The sequence below is a fragment of the Lactuca serriola genome, chromosome 4, assembly GCF_051521515.1.
Source record: "Lactuca serriola cultivar US96UC23 chromosome 4, Lser_US96UC23_V15, whole genome shotgun sequence".
Taxonomy (NCBI): Eukaryota; Viridiplantae; Streptophyta; class Magnoliopsida; order Asterales; family Asteraceae; genus Lactuca; species Lactuca serriola.
In genome coordinates, this window is record NC_136411.1 from 303,174,662 (window position 1) to 303,192,768 (window position 18,107).

The 18,107-nt window shown below is 32.2% G+C and overlaps 1 protein-coding gene and 1 long non-coding RNA gene across 2 annotated transcripts; both read left to right on the forward strand.

Moving 5' to 3' along the window:
• The first annotated feature begins 204 nt into the window (after positions 1–204).
• LOC145100669 (uncharacterized) lies at positions 205–4,916 on the forward strand. Its single transcript, XR_013705192.1, has 3 exons — positions 205–292; positions 384–463; positions 4,685–4,916. It is a non-coding gene; the product is annotated as an uncharacterized LOC145100669 (long non-coding RNA).
• A 259-nt stretch (positions 4,917–5,175) lies between these two features.
• Positions 5,176–6,592, forward strand: LOC145099483 (uncharacterized). The gene is made up of 4 exons (XM_079037054.1): positions 5,176–5,607; positions 5,708–5,977; positions 6,098–6,133; positions 6,242–6,592. The coding sequence occupies exons 1-4, from the start codon at positions 5,176–5,178 to the stop codon at positions 6,590–6,592; spliced, it is 1,089 nt and encodes a 362-aa protein (XP_078893180.1).
• Positions 6,593–18,107: the final 11,515 nt, after the last annotated feature.

Sequence of the window (18,107 nt, forward strand, 5' to 3'; positions counted from 1 at the left end):
GTTTGACTTTTGTATTTTTATAAATATGGCTAGTAGTTAGGAAGTACTCTCCTCTTAATGAGACAACTACTAAGCCTAAGTAGCACCACCTTTAAGTCTCATCCATGTCCCCTTTCACCACCCCACCCTTACCACCCTACCCACCCCACCCCCACCCCTTTCCCCCCTTTCTCTTTAAGGTGCGGATGAGAGCACCTTCACACCCACCATCTTAATCATTTTTACTTTCTCTCTTCAAGATCAAGCTTCAATCTTCAAACCCTAAGTTCTTCCAAGTGTTCTTGAAGTTTTGGTAAGTACTTTGTTCATCTCCTTGTGATTCTACACATTCATATACTAGTTTCATTTCCATTTACACACATTTCATGTGTTACTATTCATAGGATCTTCAAATCTTCAAAGTATTCTTGACTTGAAACTTTTCATCCATAGCCTTCCATTCATCAAGAAAGCCACTCCAAAGGTGAGTTCATACCCCTCTATTTTTGAGATTTCTAAGTTTTAGGGGAGAATACAAGTAAAACACCCAGAAAACTTGTGTTAATATACAAGTTGTTATGCATGTTTTCTTACTTCTTGTGTAAAAGTGTTAAATACATGAAATGATGTTATTATCATGCTTTATGAACTTTTATATGCAAAATTTGGTTTAAAATACAAAACTATGAAAAAACAAGTATAAACATGCTAGATGTTCTCATGAAAAAGTCATAAGAAACCATAAAAATTAGGGTTTTTATGAACACAATATGGATAATCTAGCAAAAATGGTCATAACCAAGTTATTACACAATTTTTGTGAGATCTAAACCAAAATATGTTAATTTGGATACATGTCTTGAAACTAGTCAAAAATACCAAAGTTTAGTTTTTAGAAAAAGAAAACTCCAAAAAAAATCTATCATTTTATGTAAAAATTGGTTTTCTAGCAAAAAGGGTCATAACTAATTTATGGAACCATTTTTGCGGGTTTTGACCAAAAATATGCTGTTTAAAACATATAAAGTTAACTCGACCTAAAAATCTTAAAAAGGTAAAAATAAGTTTTACTTAACGAGATTTTCACTATTTGTCGTTTGTGACGTTAAAAGTCCAAAATTAAAAAATGGACATTTTCGTACTAAAGACCCGCTTATTTGTGCTAGATGTAAAATACTTGTATTTTATGAATGTCTAAGTATATTAACCCCGATATATATATATATATATATATATATATATATATATATATATATATATATATATATATATATATATATAAGGCTAGGTTATAATATGGATGACATATATTGTGTGGTCGTAAGGATAATTCTGGACCAATAATAGAATGAATGGTCATGAGTTGAGAGTCTATGATATTAATATGATATATCATGTATTATATAATCACATAAATTTTAATATAAAAGTATTTTAGTTAATTAAACTACATCTAAAAAAGAAAATTTCATGGATTGCAGTGGTGATTAATTTAGCACAAATTAGTCTGTTTTCTATATATCAAATGCACAAAATGCCCAAAAACTCAAAATCAAAATCAACAGACTAGTAAACTCAACAGTTTTAGGCACATAAATACCAACAACTATAGAAATAGGTGAATAGTCAAAGTGTGAATTGTTGCTATTGAAAATTGTGCAATTTCCTTCTAACGTTTAATTTTCCTTTGCCGAAAGAGCTATCGTTTCTACACCAAATCGATTTCCAAAACAAAAACCTACTTGAAAAAAAAAAAGAAAAAAAAACCATTAATATTTAAAATGGGTTTGCACCAAAAGTTCAAGAAATACCAAGGTGAAGACAAAACTGTAAAATTGGTCTCTATGGTTTCCTAAAAACTTTGGATAAGGTCCAAAAAGTTTTCAACATGCATGGAAGGTCAAAAATCAGAAACTTTCTTTGGTTTTAGTCCCTAAAAGACTTGAAATGACTTTTATACCCTTTTAATTTCTTTTGAAAATTTTCTTTATATTTTAATTGTTTTATAATAATAATAATTAAAAAAAAGAAATGGGCCCTACAAGCTACAACACCCCGACTCATTTCTTTCTCCCTCTCTCACTCATCAAAAAGTCATTGGTGTAAAAAATGCTCTCCATTCTCACTCACCTTTCCCGTCGAGAAGCCCTAACGTCGCCGTCGACCACCCAGATTTCTCGCCACCCTTCATAGTCGGTAAGTATCTTACTTCTCATCGCCTCTATTCCCCCTCTCCTTCTTGAACCAATGGATTCACGTCTTGATGATTGAAACTTGCCTTCACGAAACCCCGATGGTAAAACCCCATTGTCAGACATCTACAAGTTTTCTGTCATTTCATCTTCAAGAATCTACCTCCCAACCCAATTGTCGGCATCCTCCTGTCAATTGTGCAACCTCCTGATGGGTTAACCCCACTACAGGTTTCCTAAACACAACTCCAATGAAACCTCCTTCCCCTTCAGGAGGTCAAATTAAACTTTGAACTATGTATCGCCTTTCTGGAGATGTTTTCCAGGTTCGGTGAAAATCTAATTTGCATAGAGAACTGAGATGGTCACATTGGACCAAAAGAAAAAGAAATTTGATGTGTGTAACAGAGAAAAAGAGGTAAGTTTCTATTTGAAATCAGATGCAATGTGTTTTGGATTTTGCAGATTCCAATTTTGGTACTAGAAAATAGATTCCAGATAGGGTGATTGAACGGTGGGGAGAGAGGGAAGAAAAGATAAGGTTGGTCGATGGTGCTCGAGTTTTGAGGAGTTACCAACGGTAGGTTATGTTCATTGGTGTCAAAAACCACCAACCATTGTATTCTAATACCACACAAGTCAACTGAGTAGAGGTTATGTAGTTAATGTTCCTTCGTTCTTTTGCTGATGAAGGAGGGATTAGGATGAGACCGGATGCAAGATTATTATAGAAACCTAGAGTTTTAAGGAGTTACCAACGGTGCATATGTATGTTTAATTTTCAAGCTTCAGATTGAAATTTGAAACTGGGTTTTATATACAATCACAAATATAAAAAAATGAAGAAACTGTGAATTATATCAGTGAATTATGTCTGTGGGTTTTGAAGTGAAAGGGAGGGGTGAATGATAACATACATCAGAGGATGGGATACATCGGAGATGTTCTAGCCTTTTGGGTTTGATCGCCTGTAAATATGTGTTTGTGTCTGTGTGTGTGTGTGTGAGAGAGAGAGAGAGAGGGAGAGACGTAAGATAGAGAGAATGAGAGTTTTACCTATTTTCTTATTATTATTATTAATATTATTGTTACTGAAATGTTAATAAAATGTAAAAAAATGTAAAAGTAAATAAATAAGGGTATAACCGTCTTTTCAAGTTTTTTTGGACTAAAATCGCAGGAATTTCTTGATTTTGGATCTTCCATGCAAGTTAAAAACTTTTTGGACCCTCTCCAAAGTTTTTAGAAAACCACAAGGACCAATTTTACAGTTTTGTCGAAGTTGAATAATTATCAAAGAACACAAAAGGATTATCTTTTACCAAATCGAGTCTGAAATGTAGATCGTATTTTTTCCTTCTTTGTTCGATCGTTCTTTGATGAAGAAGGTGATATAGTGTGATCGTGTGGTATTATAAAGCGAACATAATGTGCAGTTTTAATACAAGATAACAGATTGCTTAAAAAAGGCATATGATAACCGTTTATATATGGAATTAATTTAATATGTATGTAATATTATTAATTTATCCTTATTAATTTTATTAATGATTTATATTTTTGTTAGATTCCGATTGGTTCCTACGACCACACAATAAATGCGCATCCACATATGAACATATGTGGATATGAAAACCAAATACTATAATAAACTATATAAGTATAGTTTATGAACATATATATATATATATATATATATATATATATGAACATATATATATATATACCATCCACATATGAACATATATATATATATATATATATATATATATATATATATATATATATATATATATATATATATGGGTATGAAAACCAAATACTATAATAAACTATATAAGTATAGTTTATGAATCCTTAAAACTTTTGTAACATGTTGAGCAAAGTGTATAATTATATAAAATACATATACAATTATTTTATACTATTTTATTATCATGGAAAGTGATAATTACACATACAAAGGTTTTCATTTCAAAAATACGTAAACTCATTGAATTAATTTTTCTGAGTCAAAGTCTTCATCGTACTTATCAGGGTACCTACAAAAGTCATGTATTATAACCAGAGTCTCCCATAAGAGAGTGTGATACTCGTGTATAGATCTATACGAGACTGACATTTCCGCACTCTAGTTGTTAGCTACAGTTAGACCGGCAGGTCTTGGGTGACAAATTTCATAACATTCCGACGCCTAAAGAACATCGCGACAGACCATCTATGTCATTAGCACGATTATAATAACTCACATGGGGAAACAACGATACATTTACTTTACAAGGAACATTCATTCAAACGGTTTTATATACATTAAAACTGCATATTACTATTTTAAATATGGAAAATATTTTAAATAGGGTTCTAAGACTACAACTCATTTTTAAGGAAAATATTGGATTTTCTGGAACGAACACTATCATTTTACAAGGAAAGGCTTACAACTCTTCATACAAACTCTTATGAACTCACCAACTTAATTGTTGATACTTTTTTCAAACCACTTGTATTCTCAGGAAATTACTAAAACAGGTAACCACAAGCTTTTGAGGATGGGACGCTGCCAGACAACTTTTTTTATCATCATATTGTAATTGATTTTGAAACATGTAACTCTTACAACAATGTAACGTTTTCAGTTATGTTTATGATGATTGTGTTTGCTTTCGTCACTAATATGTGTTATGTTATGATACAATACATGAAAGTCAGCCACCCCCGGACGTTTCCGTCATCCTGGTTTGGAGGTGTGACAATATATCTTGATAATTAATAATTTGACTGTAGGTTGTTATTTGTTGACTATTGTTGAAACTTGAAATCAAGTTTATAGTTCATACATTTTGATTGTAGGTTGTTATTAAAAGTTTTTTTCAAAAGACATTTAGATGTTCGAGACAACAATGGTGAAGGAGCTTCCATTTAGATTTTGCATAAGCTAACAGAACTTGAGAAAACTAATTATGAAATTCGATTATGTGCTACAATCCGTATTTGTAAATTTTTAATGACAAATGCATTACCATTTCGTGGATATAATGAAACGGAAAAGTCTAATAATAAAGGACTTTTCATTAAAGTCTTATCTTTGATTAGAGAAGATAATGAGAAGATTTTTAAAGTTACTTTAGAAAATGCTCCACAAAATGAAAATTTGACTTCTCTCATGATTCAAAAAGATATTTTCTATTGCTTTTCACAAGAGATAATCAAGTGTGTTTGTGATGAAATTGGTATAGATGTGTTTACTTATTTAGTTGATGAGTCTAGTGATGTTTCCAAAAAAGAACAAATGGCTATAACTTTGAGATATGTTGATAGACTTAGGATTGTAAAGGAAAGATTTATTGGAGTTGTTCACATGTTTTATACATCTTCATTGACTCTTAAAGCCGCCATTGATAACGTATTTTCCAACAATAACTTGAGTATGGCTCAGGTGAGAAATCATAAAAGATTTATTCCTCTAAATTTTAATACGATATTAGTTTTATTTTTATTTCTTATAGTTTTTTTACTATTTTTTTTTAAATATATAGGTGAGGGGACAAGGTTATGATGGAGGAAGTAATATGAGTGGTGCATTCAATGATTTGAAATCTTTGATTTTAAATAAAAATAGTTATGCACATTATATACATTGTTTTGCATACCAACTTCAATTAGTGGTTGTGGCGGTTGCAAAGAAACATGATGATGTTGAAGAATTCATTGAACACCTAGCTATGGTGGTTACTGTCATTTGTGGGTCTTGTAAGAGAAAAGATATGATACGAGAGATGCAAAAAGAAAGAGTGGCAGTTGAATTGGTATTGGTGAAACTGAACCAGGAAGAGGGTTGAATCAAGAGATTTCTCTTATTCGAGCTGGAGATACTAGATGGGGTTCACATTTTAGAACAATTATAAGTTTGGTGAATTTGTTTGCAGAAGTTGTTGCGGTACTTAAATATGTCAAATAGGAGGGTATACTTTATCTAACCCTAATCAAGAAAAGGTTATTTTTTTCATATTTAAATACACTTGATTTCGTGTTTCTTTTACACTTGATGTTGGAAATTCTATGCCTCGCAGATACCTTGTCATAGCATCTTCAAAAAAAAAAAAGATCAAAATATTTTGGAAGTGGCTTTGTTAGTAAAAGGGACAAAGAAAACATTGCTAGTTTTTAGAAAATATGGGTTGCCACAAATTTGGAAGAAGGTATGTGTTTTTCGTAAAAAGCATAGTATTGGAATGGTGGACATGTCGGAATATTATGTTACGCCACACAAGTGTATGACCAATAAGACTAATCAACATCATTTTGAAGTTGTGATTTTTAACACGATTTTAGATATGCAAATTCAAGAATTTGGGGATAGATTTAGTGAAATTGGCATGAAGTTGATTGAGAACCTGACGGCTTTGATTCCTTGTGACTAATTTTTTTGTTTTGATAAAGCAAAGTTGTTAAAGCTAAGCGAGATATACAAAAATGATTTGACGATTGAGAAAGGGCACAACTTAATGGGGAACTTGATATCTATTATCACTCTTTGATCCATAATGAGATATTTTTCAACTTGAAGGGAATTGTATACCTTTCTTGTTTGTTGGTGGAAACCGAGAAGCACCTCTCTTTTCCTTTGGTTTATAGATTATTAAAACTAACTTTGGTTTTAACCGTCGCAACCGCAACTGTTGACCGGTGTTTTTCTGCAATAAAGTTCTTGAAGACCGATTATATAGTAGAATAGGTGACGATTTTATGAATGATGCTTTGATTTGTAGTGTAGAAAAGGAAGCACTAGAGAATGTTAAGACTAAAAATGTAATTACTCGCTTTCGTAAAATGAAAAGGCGAAGAGGTGAGCTTTAAAACGTAACTTTTTTTTATGGAAGTTGAACATTATATCTAATGAAATTGCGGGTTTCATTTTTTTTCTTATTGTATATTCCACAAAAAATCAGGATACCCCTTTACTTTGACCCTGGTTACGCCACTGCTACAACATATTCATGCTTGTTACAAAGTTTTTGGTTAGTTGTTAGTTAGTTGATTGATTTCCCACTCAATGTCCTTTGTGTATATAATTGTAGATTAAGTTAGTTTGTAACTTAACGAATTTACTTCGGTGGAAGTTTTATGCATTCTTTCTTTCATTTCTTTGAACACAAACATGGTATCAGAGCTCATTTGATTGATTGTCATCATCATTTCTTTTGTTTCATGAATCATTATCACTATGTTGCTTAAATTTCATCTTGTTTTATTTCAATCGCCTCGAAATCATCTCAACTGAATCAAAACTTTGTTCAAAATTCTCAAGACTTCTCTATTCCTCTTTATCTTCATCTGTCTGATCCTACAGACATGTTACTGGTTTCAAAACAATTTGATGGATCAAGTTTTGGTTCATGGAAGAAAGCTATGACAATTTCTCTCTCTCTACTAAGAAGAAGTTAGGATTCGTGAATGGAAAACTCATAAAACATCCTTCTGATCATAGTAAATTTGATCCATGGCAAAGATGCAATGATATGGTTAGATCATGGATTTAAAATGTTCTATCCATTGATATTGGTGAATATGTTCTATATTCATCATCCGCACAAGAAATTTGGCAAGATCAGATGACATATTTGGTCAATTCAATGATGCGAAACTTCATCAACTTGAAAAATTAATCTAAGATCTATCTCATGGATCTAATAGTCTTGCAACCTACTTAACCAAATTGAAGAAGAATTGGGATGAATTGAACTCTCTTTCCATCATTTCTAAATATAATTGTGATGCTGCACACCAGATGCATGAAATTCAACAAAATCATTATCATCAAATATCTTATTGGAATGATCCAATACATATTACAACTCCATTAAAGGAAATATACTCATGATGAAGCCTCTTCCAATTGTTTCTCAAGCTTATGTACTATTATTGCAAGATGAAAAGTGACATGATGTACACTCTCCATCCAATTTTATGTTTGGATCATCATTACCCAAGGCTTAATTTGGATCCAGTGGAAATAATTTAAAGAAAATCATGAGAATAAAAAAGAATCTCACATGTAATTTTTGCAACAAATATGGTCGTACTGCTAACAATTATTACATATTGGTTGGTTTCTCAAAGGATTTCAAGTTCACTAAATTGAAAAATGCAATGACTAATGCTTATAATGCTTCTGGTTATCAAGTCAGTAACAACGATGATGAGACTAAGGAATCCACTCCTAGTCAAAATGATTATCATCCCATACCTAATCTCACCAATGATCAATATCATCAACTTTGTTCTTTTTTGAGAAAACTCAATAAGAGTAGAGGTAATGACAATATTTAATAAAATTTCAATAACTAGGAATCTATCAACTTTGTTTTTAACATATTCTTATCTTAACAAGAGTTAAATAAGCCAGGTAAATGTCATTATCTTGAAACGGTCTCAATCACTTGGATCACTGACACTAGAGCTAGTGACAACATGTTCTTCAATAAATCATTAATGATCAACATTCAAAGGTTATGTAAACCTTAATGCATAACTCTTCCTAATGGTCATCAAACTAAGGCTTATGAGAATGGGAACATCAATTTAATATGATCCTTTATAATGTTATATATGTTTCTTTTTTTAAATTCAATGTTTTATCCATAGTAAACTTATACAAAAGTTGAAATCTCTAGTTGTGTTCTTTGAAAATTGTTACTTCTTGTTGTAAGGCCCTTCTATGAAGAGGTTAGTGGTTTATGGTAAACATCGATCTAGAATCTATATCTTTCATTCAAATCCATGAACAAACAAAGGAGTTGTTCTTTTTGTCACTTTAGACAAATTTGTTAATGATTCCTCTTATGTATTACTTTCTAATTCAAGTTTTAAATCGTTCTTTTTTCCAATTTTTGTATGGTATAATAGACTTAGACTTCTTCGTATGTACAAGATGAAAATTCTTTGCTTATTCAATAAAGAGAATGATGACTTTAATGAATCTAGTGATTTTTATTCTAAGACTAGAAAACATATAATAATCAATCTTGGTTTTTTAACAATTCTTGATGATTACTCAAGAGCTACATGGACTAATTTATTCGGTACAAAGAATAATGGTTTTTAGTGTGATAAATGTTTGTATTCCAATGGTGGAAACTCAATATGGAAGCAAGTTAAAAATTAGAAGATCAAATAATGCTCTTGAGTTAAGAGCAAGTAATGAAGCCATATCATTTTTATAACAAAAGGGTATCATACATTAAACAAGCTGCATATACTTACCCCAACAAAATGGAGTAGTGGAACGAAAACACATACATTTATTGGAAACAACCAGAGCACTTCCTTTCCAGTCCAAATTGCCCTTGAAATTTTAGGGAGATTGTATTCTTACAACGACATACATTATCAATGGATTCCCTTCAAAAATACTTAGCAATAAGTGACCATTCTTTCTTCTTAATGGTAAACATCCATCATATTCTTCAATAAGAGCTTTTGGATGTTTGTGTTATGCCAACACTTTGAAGCACAACAAAGACAAATTTCAACCAAGATATGTCCCCTACTTTTTTGTTGGATATCCTTTTGGCAAGAAAGCTTACAAAATTTATATTATTGAAACTAAAAGCATCATAATCTCAAAGGATGTAAATTTTCATGAGAGTGTCTTTCCATAACACCTCAAAACTTCAATTTTCACACCTTTATTTCCAACTGACAAAAATACACTTCTTGATGAAGAAACTCATATATCCAACATACGATCTGATTATCTATCATAAGATATTCCATTTGACAATAATTCTCAATCTCTTTCTCAACAACACATCCCTCCTCAATAATCTCATCCCCAACCACCATTAAAAAGGACCACCAGAAATCATACAACTTCTTCTTATTTAAAAAATTACATTTTCACCAATGGTTCTTGTCAAAATATATCAAATTAATGCCTTTCATTTTCCTTTTGTATGCACACTATGAATCAAACTATGTTACCTAAACATGTTTGTTAGTACCCTATCCACCATTAGTAAATAGCTGATATGCAACATGGATAGATTCACTGAGATTTCAACTTATAAAAAAGAAGCTTTTATTCCTGAATGGAAAGAGGAAATGGCAATAGAATTTGTAGCATTGGAAGCAAATAATACGTGGACTCTCATTGATCTTCCTAAAAGAAAGAATCCCATCAGCTGTAAATGGGTATACAAAGTAAAATACAATGCAAATGGGGAAAAATAAAGATGAAAATATAGATTAGTTATCAAAAGATTCACTAAAAACAAGGCATTGATTACACTAAAACCTTTTCTCCTATTGTCAAAATGACAACAATTAGAGCTCTTATTGTTACCGTCGCTCAAAAAGGTTGGGCCATGTTTTAATTGGATTTTAATAATGTATTTGTTCATGGTGATTTACAAGAGAAATCTATATGAAGCCTCCACCTGTTGTTCAAACATCTCATCCTAATCAAGTGTGCAAACTACAAAAATAACTATATGGTCTAAAATATGCCTCTAGATAATGATATGAAAAATTATCTCCTTCCTTAAAGGATAGAGTTTATTAGCATTCTAATAATGATTACTCTTTATTCTATAAAAAAACAGGGACATATAATACCTTTGTATCTATATAAGTTGATAAGATTATGGTTACAAACAATAATGAGAAATAAATCACAAAGCTCAAATCAAAGAGAGTATGTAAACGAAATTCTCAACGAATTTGAATGTAAAGGTTTTGCTCTTATGCCTCTACCATCCAATGGAAAACTTCTTTCAGGACAAGGAACACCATTGGATTTACCAAAACATACATAAAAGTTGTTGGAAAGCTAAATTTTCTTGTTCATACCTGACAAGATCTTCAATTTGTTGTTAAAAATTTGAGTCAGTTTGTAACACCCGTGTTCCAGATTGGTTAAGCCTTTTGTCTTCACAGACGAAAGATGGAGTTTTGAAGAAAAGTCTGCGCCACGACGTGGTGCAAGGATGCCCACGACGTGGCCATTTCGGAAAGGAACATGCGTTTTATGGAGCTGCCATGGCATTAGATAAAGTCGCCATGGCATCACAGGTATTCATGCCCAAGCCTATGTATATTTAGAATTTCTCCCATATTTAATCATCTTAACCCCCATTCTAGGTCATATTCTTCAACCTCCATTCCTTCATTTTGAAACACAATCCTTTCTTCCATGGAAATTAGCTTGGTGGCATGATCTTGATGTTAATGTCCTATTTTGGTGAAACTTGAAAAAGAAAGAAGTTCATCTTGGTGCAAGGAAGTAAGGAACAAGTTTGGATCCAACATCTTCTCCATATTTCTGAGTTATTAGAGGTATAAAGTTCATATCTTGACATTTGTGTTTCTTGTTTGATGTTTGGGCCCATTTTTGGATGTTTTGGCCCCAATATTGGATGCTCTTGGGGTTTAGGGAAATCCAAAGCTTGATATGGTTCTCTCATGGTCATGAACTTCTAAGAAAAAGGTCTTAGCTTGAGCATTCTTGATCCCATGTTTGAGTTTTTGTCATATTAAGTGCTTATTGGGCTTAAGGCACATGATTCTACCTTTGGATGAAGTCCTAATGGACAATGTTTGAAACTTTATCCATTAAGTCATTGAGAAGAAGTAGATCTAAAGTTTTGGATTTATATCTGTAAGGATTAGGTGCTTAATGAAGAAATTGCACTTCAGACAGTTTACCATGGCGTGGCGATGGTAACCACAACGTGGTGGAGTTTGAACCTTGATTGTTTTGTCCTGTCATGGCTATGACGTGTTTCTATGTATACCGACTGGAGCCCGATGCCGAGCGAGGCCTCATGTCAGGCGGGGCCTGATGAGTGTATTGGGCGTGGCCCATCGCATGATTATTGATAGATCAGTTCAGGGAAGGGCCTGTTGGTTGTCGAGCAAGGCCCATTGTATGTACGCTATGTGGTATTTTGGGGAAAATGAATAATCTTTGTGCTTACATTTATTGTGGTTGAAACATTTTCAGGCACTTCCAGTTTTAAAAGTGAAGAGCCTGACTTGATTGCACTGCATCCCTTGAAGATTTATTCCACAATGATTATTGATGATTTCACTCTGATGTTTTAGGAATACTTTTACTCTGAAAATCTTTTGAGATAATGTATGAATGGTTTTGACTTATTCTAAAATGAAAATTTTGTTGGATTTGGTGTCTAATCCCATAGATATAATTGGTATAAACTTGAATTCATAATAGCAAAGTCCTTTTGTGTTGACTTCAAACCTACCAATTAGACCTGATGAATTTTAGAGACAGAGAAATTAATTTATTATATGATTAATAAATTAAAATGAATAGTTTTCATATATTATGAAAATAGTATATTAATTAGAAAAGCTATTCTTTAATTAATAATTGATCAGAAATTAATTAGAATTAATTTTGGGATTAACGGAATTATTTAAAAGTGCAGGGTCTAAAGTTTAATTTTTCAATAGTTGATCAAAAGGCTCTATAACCTTCCAACCTAAGAGGTGGACAGTTTCAAGAAGGATATTCTATGTTTTCTACAATATCCCATGCGGATAAATAAGGAATAAGATAAATACCAGATTTGAAATATTAATTTAATATTCAAATTAGGGTTATCTAGGGTTTCCTTTTACCACTATATAAAGACCCGTATGCCTTATATTTTAGGCCACTCATTCTTCTAGAAAGATAGCCAGAAATCTTACATTCCCCTATCCTCTTTCTTAAGCCTCCTTCTTGCTAGCTTGGGTGTGAAACATTAGAGGCACGAAAATTGTAGTGCTTTCTTCCAAGAGATCTATAAGGAAAGGATTCTTTTTATTTACTATAATAATAAAAGGGTATGTAAACCTAAACCCTTTTATGATTTCCAAAATTTGATTAGGGTTTCTAGGCTTTCTTATTTGATGTTCTTAGTTATAGGTTCAATAGTGAAAACATAGATCATTTAGGTTGCATGTGAACATAAAGGTTTTAAGTTTATTTGTTTTACTTAATTTATATCAGTGGTATCAAAGCTTTTGGCTTGTTTTCAATTGTATACCTGAAATACTATAATAAGATCAATCAGGGTTTATAGTAATTAAACCCTAAAAGCCATGAATTTCGATTAGGGATAAGGTTTTTCGAAACTCTAGCCCCCCCACCCTCCCTTAATTCGAAATTTAGGGTTAGGGTTTTAGAAACCCTAGCCTTCCTCCTTAAGTTTTCGAAAATGGCTAGGTTGTTGGGGTTGCCTACTTTAGATAATTTTTAGTTGAATTTGATTAAAAAGGATAATTATAAAATTAGATAACTCGAACACCCTAATTTTTGATAATTAGAAGGTGAGAATTAGGATTAAATTGTTTGATTAATTAAATTAGTTAATCCTTATTTGATTTCATATATTTAATTAACTGCTAATTAATAAATAAATATTAAATCAATTTTTTGGTTTGTTTTAAATTTAAATTAATTGATTATTGATTTTCGAAATTTAGAAAATTATATAAACCTAGTACTTTGAAAAGTTTAAAATACACCTTATATATAATTATTAATTTTTAATATACTGTATGTATGCGAATCAGTTAGTCAAATCGCTAGTATGTCTCATTCACGAAGCTAGTCAATAAGGTATGTATAAGGAAACTGCCTATAAAATGGTTGTTGAATGGGTGTTCACTCTCACATACCACTTCCTTGATTAGTGGAGGGTCGTTTGCAGAACGGATTTGATAGGACAACTAAATCTCATTAAAAGTATAATGTTACTAAAAGTACTAGAACTCTTTTTATTAAAATCCCAAATCTAGTTACTTTAGGAAAAATGTGAATTAGTATGCTAACCCATGAAATTGCACATTACATTTTATAAGTCGTTAGTGGAGTGTGTGGGGTTAAATAGCACACTAATATGGACTAATAAAGAGTTGTAATGGGTATCTCATAAATTATCATTGTTGATGGAGCGTGTGTGGTTTACCAGCACATCAATTGGGATAATAACTGAAAATGAAGTTACCAAGCACATTTGCATGGTTATTCACATATTGTTTGTGATCCTCGGTATCTTAGTCATCAATAAAAGAGCATAATATAAGATTAATCATGTCATTGAATACTTTTAGTGAATCTCAAAAGACTTGGGAATTTCACTTAATTTTATTTATTTTCTAGTGAAATTGGTAAACCGTCATTTATCTACCTTTATAAAATTTACAATTATATTACGACATCCCTTTTCCAATTTGTGAATTATATAGTTGGGTCCTAGACTTAGTATTTTATTTTGGGTTACTATATTAAGGATTATTCTTATCTAACTAAATCTACCTTCTTTTTATAGATGCGTACTTCAGCTGATGCTTCTGCTTCCTCCTCCTCCAATCACCATAACATCTCGTTGTTGTTGATCTGCTCAAAGGTGACATTGGATGGCACCAATTATAATGACTTGATGCACAACATAAAGATGGCCCTTCAATTCGAGAACAAGGAGTTTGTATTTGAGAAGGAACTTAATAAATCGACGAAGAGAAGGCCACTCCTGGAGAACTAGCCTCATACAAGAAACATTACGATTATGCGACAAAAATTGCTTGCATCATGGTCGCTACTATGACCCATGAGTTGTAGAGACTTTATGAAGACTACTGGCCATATGGGATGACCAAGGACCTTGTGGAGAAGTTCAACAAGTGAGCTCTTCAAGAAAAGCACGAGGTAGTCAAAGCCCTCATGGCATGGAAGATGAAATAAGGAGAATCTATTTGTAGCCACATGCTGAGAATGCAACGAAAAGTGGAGCGCAATGTTAGGCTAAATGTGCACTTTGATAAGGAGTTGGTTAGTGATATACTCCTAAACTCCTTACCAAGTTGTTATGATTAGTTCATTTTGAGTTATCATTTGAACAACTTGGCTCAATTGCACAACCTACTGCAGACAGCTGAAGAAGGAATGAAGAGAAAAGGTTTAGCATGCACTCCTGCCAATGCTTCTGTTCTAGCTATTGGACATGGAAAGGGGAAAAAGAGGAAAGGTCATCCTAAATAGAATTGGAAAGGAAAATATCATGTTGGGTCATTAAGAAATAGACGCAAAGGAAAACCCAGTTCTGATATTTCTCACACTTCTGATCCCAAAGAGTCCACTTGCTTTTGAAGGGTTTTGAGCATTCTAATACTCCTATGGTGTACATGTAACCCTATAAACCTTGGATCTATGTTTTCTCTATTATACATTTAAATATTAAATATTCCAAGGTTTCATCCTAACTAACATATTATGAAGCACTTATACTACAAAGTTCTAGTTAGATGACATACCTTTTGGTGTAGCTTGATGTCTTCAAGCTTTAAGAGCTTAGCCCCAATAGTGTGGAAGCCTCAAGTGGAATCACTATTCACCAAAACACCTTGGAAGAACTTGAGAGAATATGTATGCACACTAAAATCGGACCACTCTTATGTCCTCGCACACTAGTGCCATTTCTTGTGCCAAAGGCCTCTTTATATAGTATGGAGGATTAGGGTTACATTCATGTAAACCCTAATACCCATGACCTTTCATTTCATAGGATCCATGGGTTAAAACTCCATGGACTATCCATGATAGCTTAGCCCAACCTAAATGAACTTGTCCCATTATATATATATATATATATATATATATATATATATATATATATATATATATATATAAGAGTCCATATTTAATTAGTTCCTTTTGATCACTTAATTAATTCTAAATTAATTCTTGATCAATACTAATTAAATAATATGATTCCATATTAATATATTAGAACTTATAATATATTAATATAATCATAAATATACTATTCTCAAAAGACTATCTATATAAATTGTGTCGGTGAATTGCAACCCAAATAGACCATGCCGGGTCGGGTCAAGTACATACCAATTATAGTTATGGACTTAGACATTAATCCAACAGTCTTCGACTTGGATAAGTCTAAAACTATTATTGAGTATAACTTCAAAACCTAACTGGCAATCGTAGCTCTTAAAGCCGCTGTCGAACTCTGACCTTGTCAACGAACTCTAACATTTGTCAATGACTTTTCCATTAGATAAGGGATCATATATTCCTCCATTCTAGATATCATATGGACTAAGACATGGATTATAAATCATTCTCTCTTTCCATTTGTTGTTTCCCGATTTCCGATTCATGACGACTGACTGATTGAACAAATCAAATCAGTCCTGGCTTGGCCAATTACTCACACGTATCATCATTATATCATCGAGGGGCCCACAGGTATCGCTTTTATCCCGAAGGTAAAATGAATGGATAAACTTCGACTCATATGGCTTGTTCTACTACTTGTTGAATCATACACAAAGGCAAGTTTTATAACATCGAGTTACCAATGCGGTTTAGTGCAATCAATGTATAACCAACTCATATTAACAACTCATATGTCTAGGTTTGAAGAATATAAGATATTATCGTCTCATGATCACTCGTGATAAAATCCATGAAGTGATTCAAATGAGCGCGGGTTGAATCCAATATTCATAACTTATGAGCACTCATGAGTGTTGTAGCACAACTTTGTCCACCAACTTGGACCTCTACAAGCCAACCCATGACAGTTTTGATTCATATCTACTTCCAACATATGACCGACTATGGATGGTTTGAATAACTTAGTCATTCGGGAAGAATAACCTGGTTATTATGGAAGTCAAAACATGCAAAGTGAAACACAAGAATAAATGAATCAAATATGGTATCAAACCCTATGAATATAAATAAAGCACTTTTTATTTATCACCATACTGATTACTCATTATTCATTGTTTCGGTTTTATCAACTTTATACCTGAATTAAAAACACTAGTTGCCCCATGCTCCCAGTATGTACACTATGTTTTTCTAAACAATAGCTTTGCCATACACCAAGTATGCACTCTATGTTTATCTACGTTCCTTACTTTGTGAACTAGATCGACTGAACATAATTTCAATGATTCTATTTTCACACTTCCAAATCCTTGTCGTAAATGTAAGAATTCCAAATTCCTATCATTTATCGAAATCTGTTTAGATTGTAAACTTATATGCGCTGTTCCTCTTGTAATGATTATGCACAAAGCCACAAAGGCTTGGCAACAATCATTACAGAGTATCCCAATGGACAACAATTCCATGGAAACGATGTCTCAGATTCAAAGTGCATTGCTTTGAACATGCTTGTTGCATTAAGTTCCTTTAACCTTACACATATTGCTTCCACCTATGAAGACAACTCTATATTCCCATTTTGACTACCACTTATGAACAAGAGTTGCCTCTTTTCAGACTATGTCAATATGGTCCTTCCAATATTAACAGTATACTTCCAATTGTCCTTGAGCAACCAATCTTTGGTAAACCTTAGATTGTCCTCGATAATTGCTTAATCACTTTAGTCATATCTAATTCAAGACATTTTTCCCCTTAATGCCCCAAAGCATTTGGAAAATTCAGAAAGGATAAATATTATAGCACATGTAATCGATCTTGTACCCAAAGTAAATGGAACACGATTCATGATGTTTCATATAAAGACATGGTTCTAGACCAGTCTTTTGCCATAATAATTTTTGTTTGCCATATTCTCAAAATTTGACTATGAAAAGGGATGTCGTAATCATAATCGAATTTTGAGAACGCAATTATAGAATTTTCTTAAGTTCAACCAACCCAACATGAAATTCATATATATATATATATATATATATGTGTGTGTGTGTGTGTATATATATATATATATATATATATATATATATATATATATATATATATTCTTGATTAAAGGTGATTAAAACCTCAATATAAGCTCTTTAGAATGAATATAAACTCAATCTAAGCTTTTTAGAATTGACATGAAGTATAATTTCCTCTCCCTTAATTATAGCAAAACAACTTTT

What these genes read in the sequence shown, in the direction of transcription:
- LOC145099483 (XM_079037054.1), top strand. Translation starts at nt 5,176, where the DNA reads ATGACAAATGCATTACCATTTCGTGGATATAATGAAACGGAAAAGTCT. An exon ending in AAAGAGTGGCAGTTGAATTG is followed by an intron (nt 5,978 to 6,097) that starts GTATTGGTGAAA and finishes ATTTGTTTGCAG; the next exon opens with AAGTTGTTGCGGTACTTAAA. An exon ending in TAAATATGTCAAATAGGAGG is followed by an intron (nt 6,134 to 6,241) that starts GTATACTTTATC and finishes TATGCCTCGCAG; the next exon opens with ATACCTTGTCATAGCATCTT.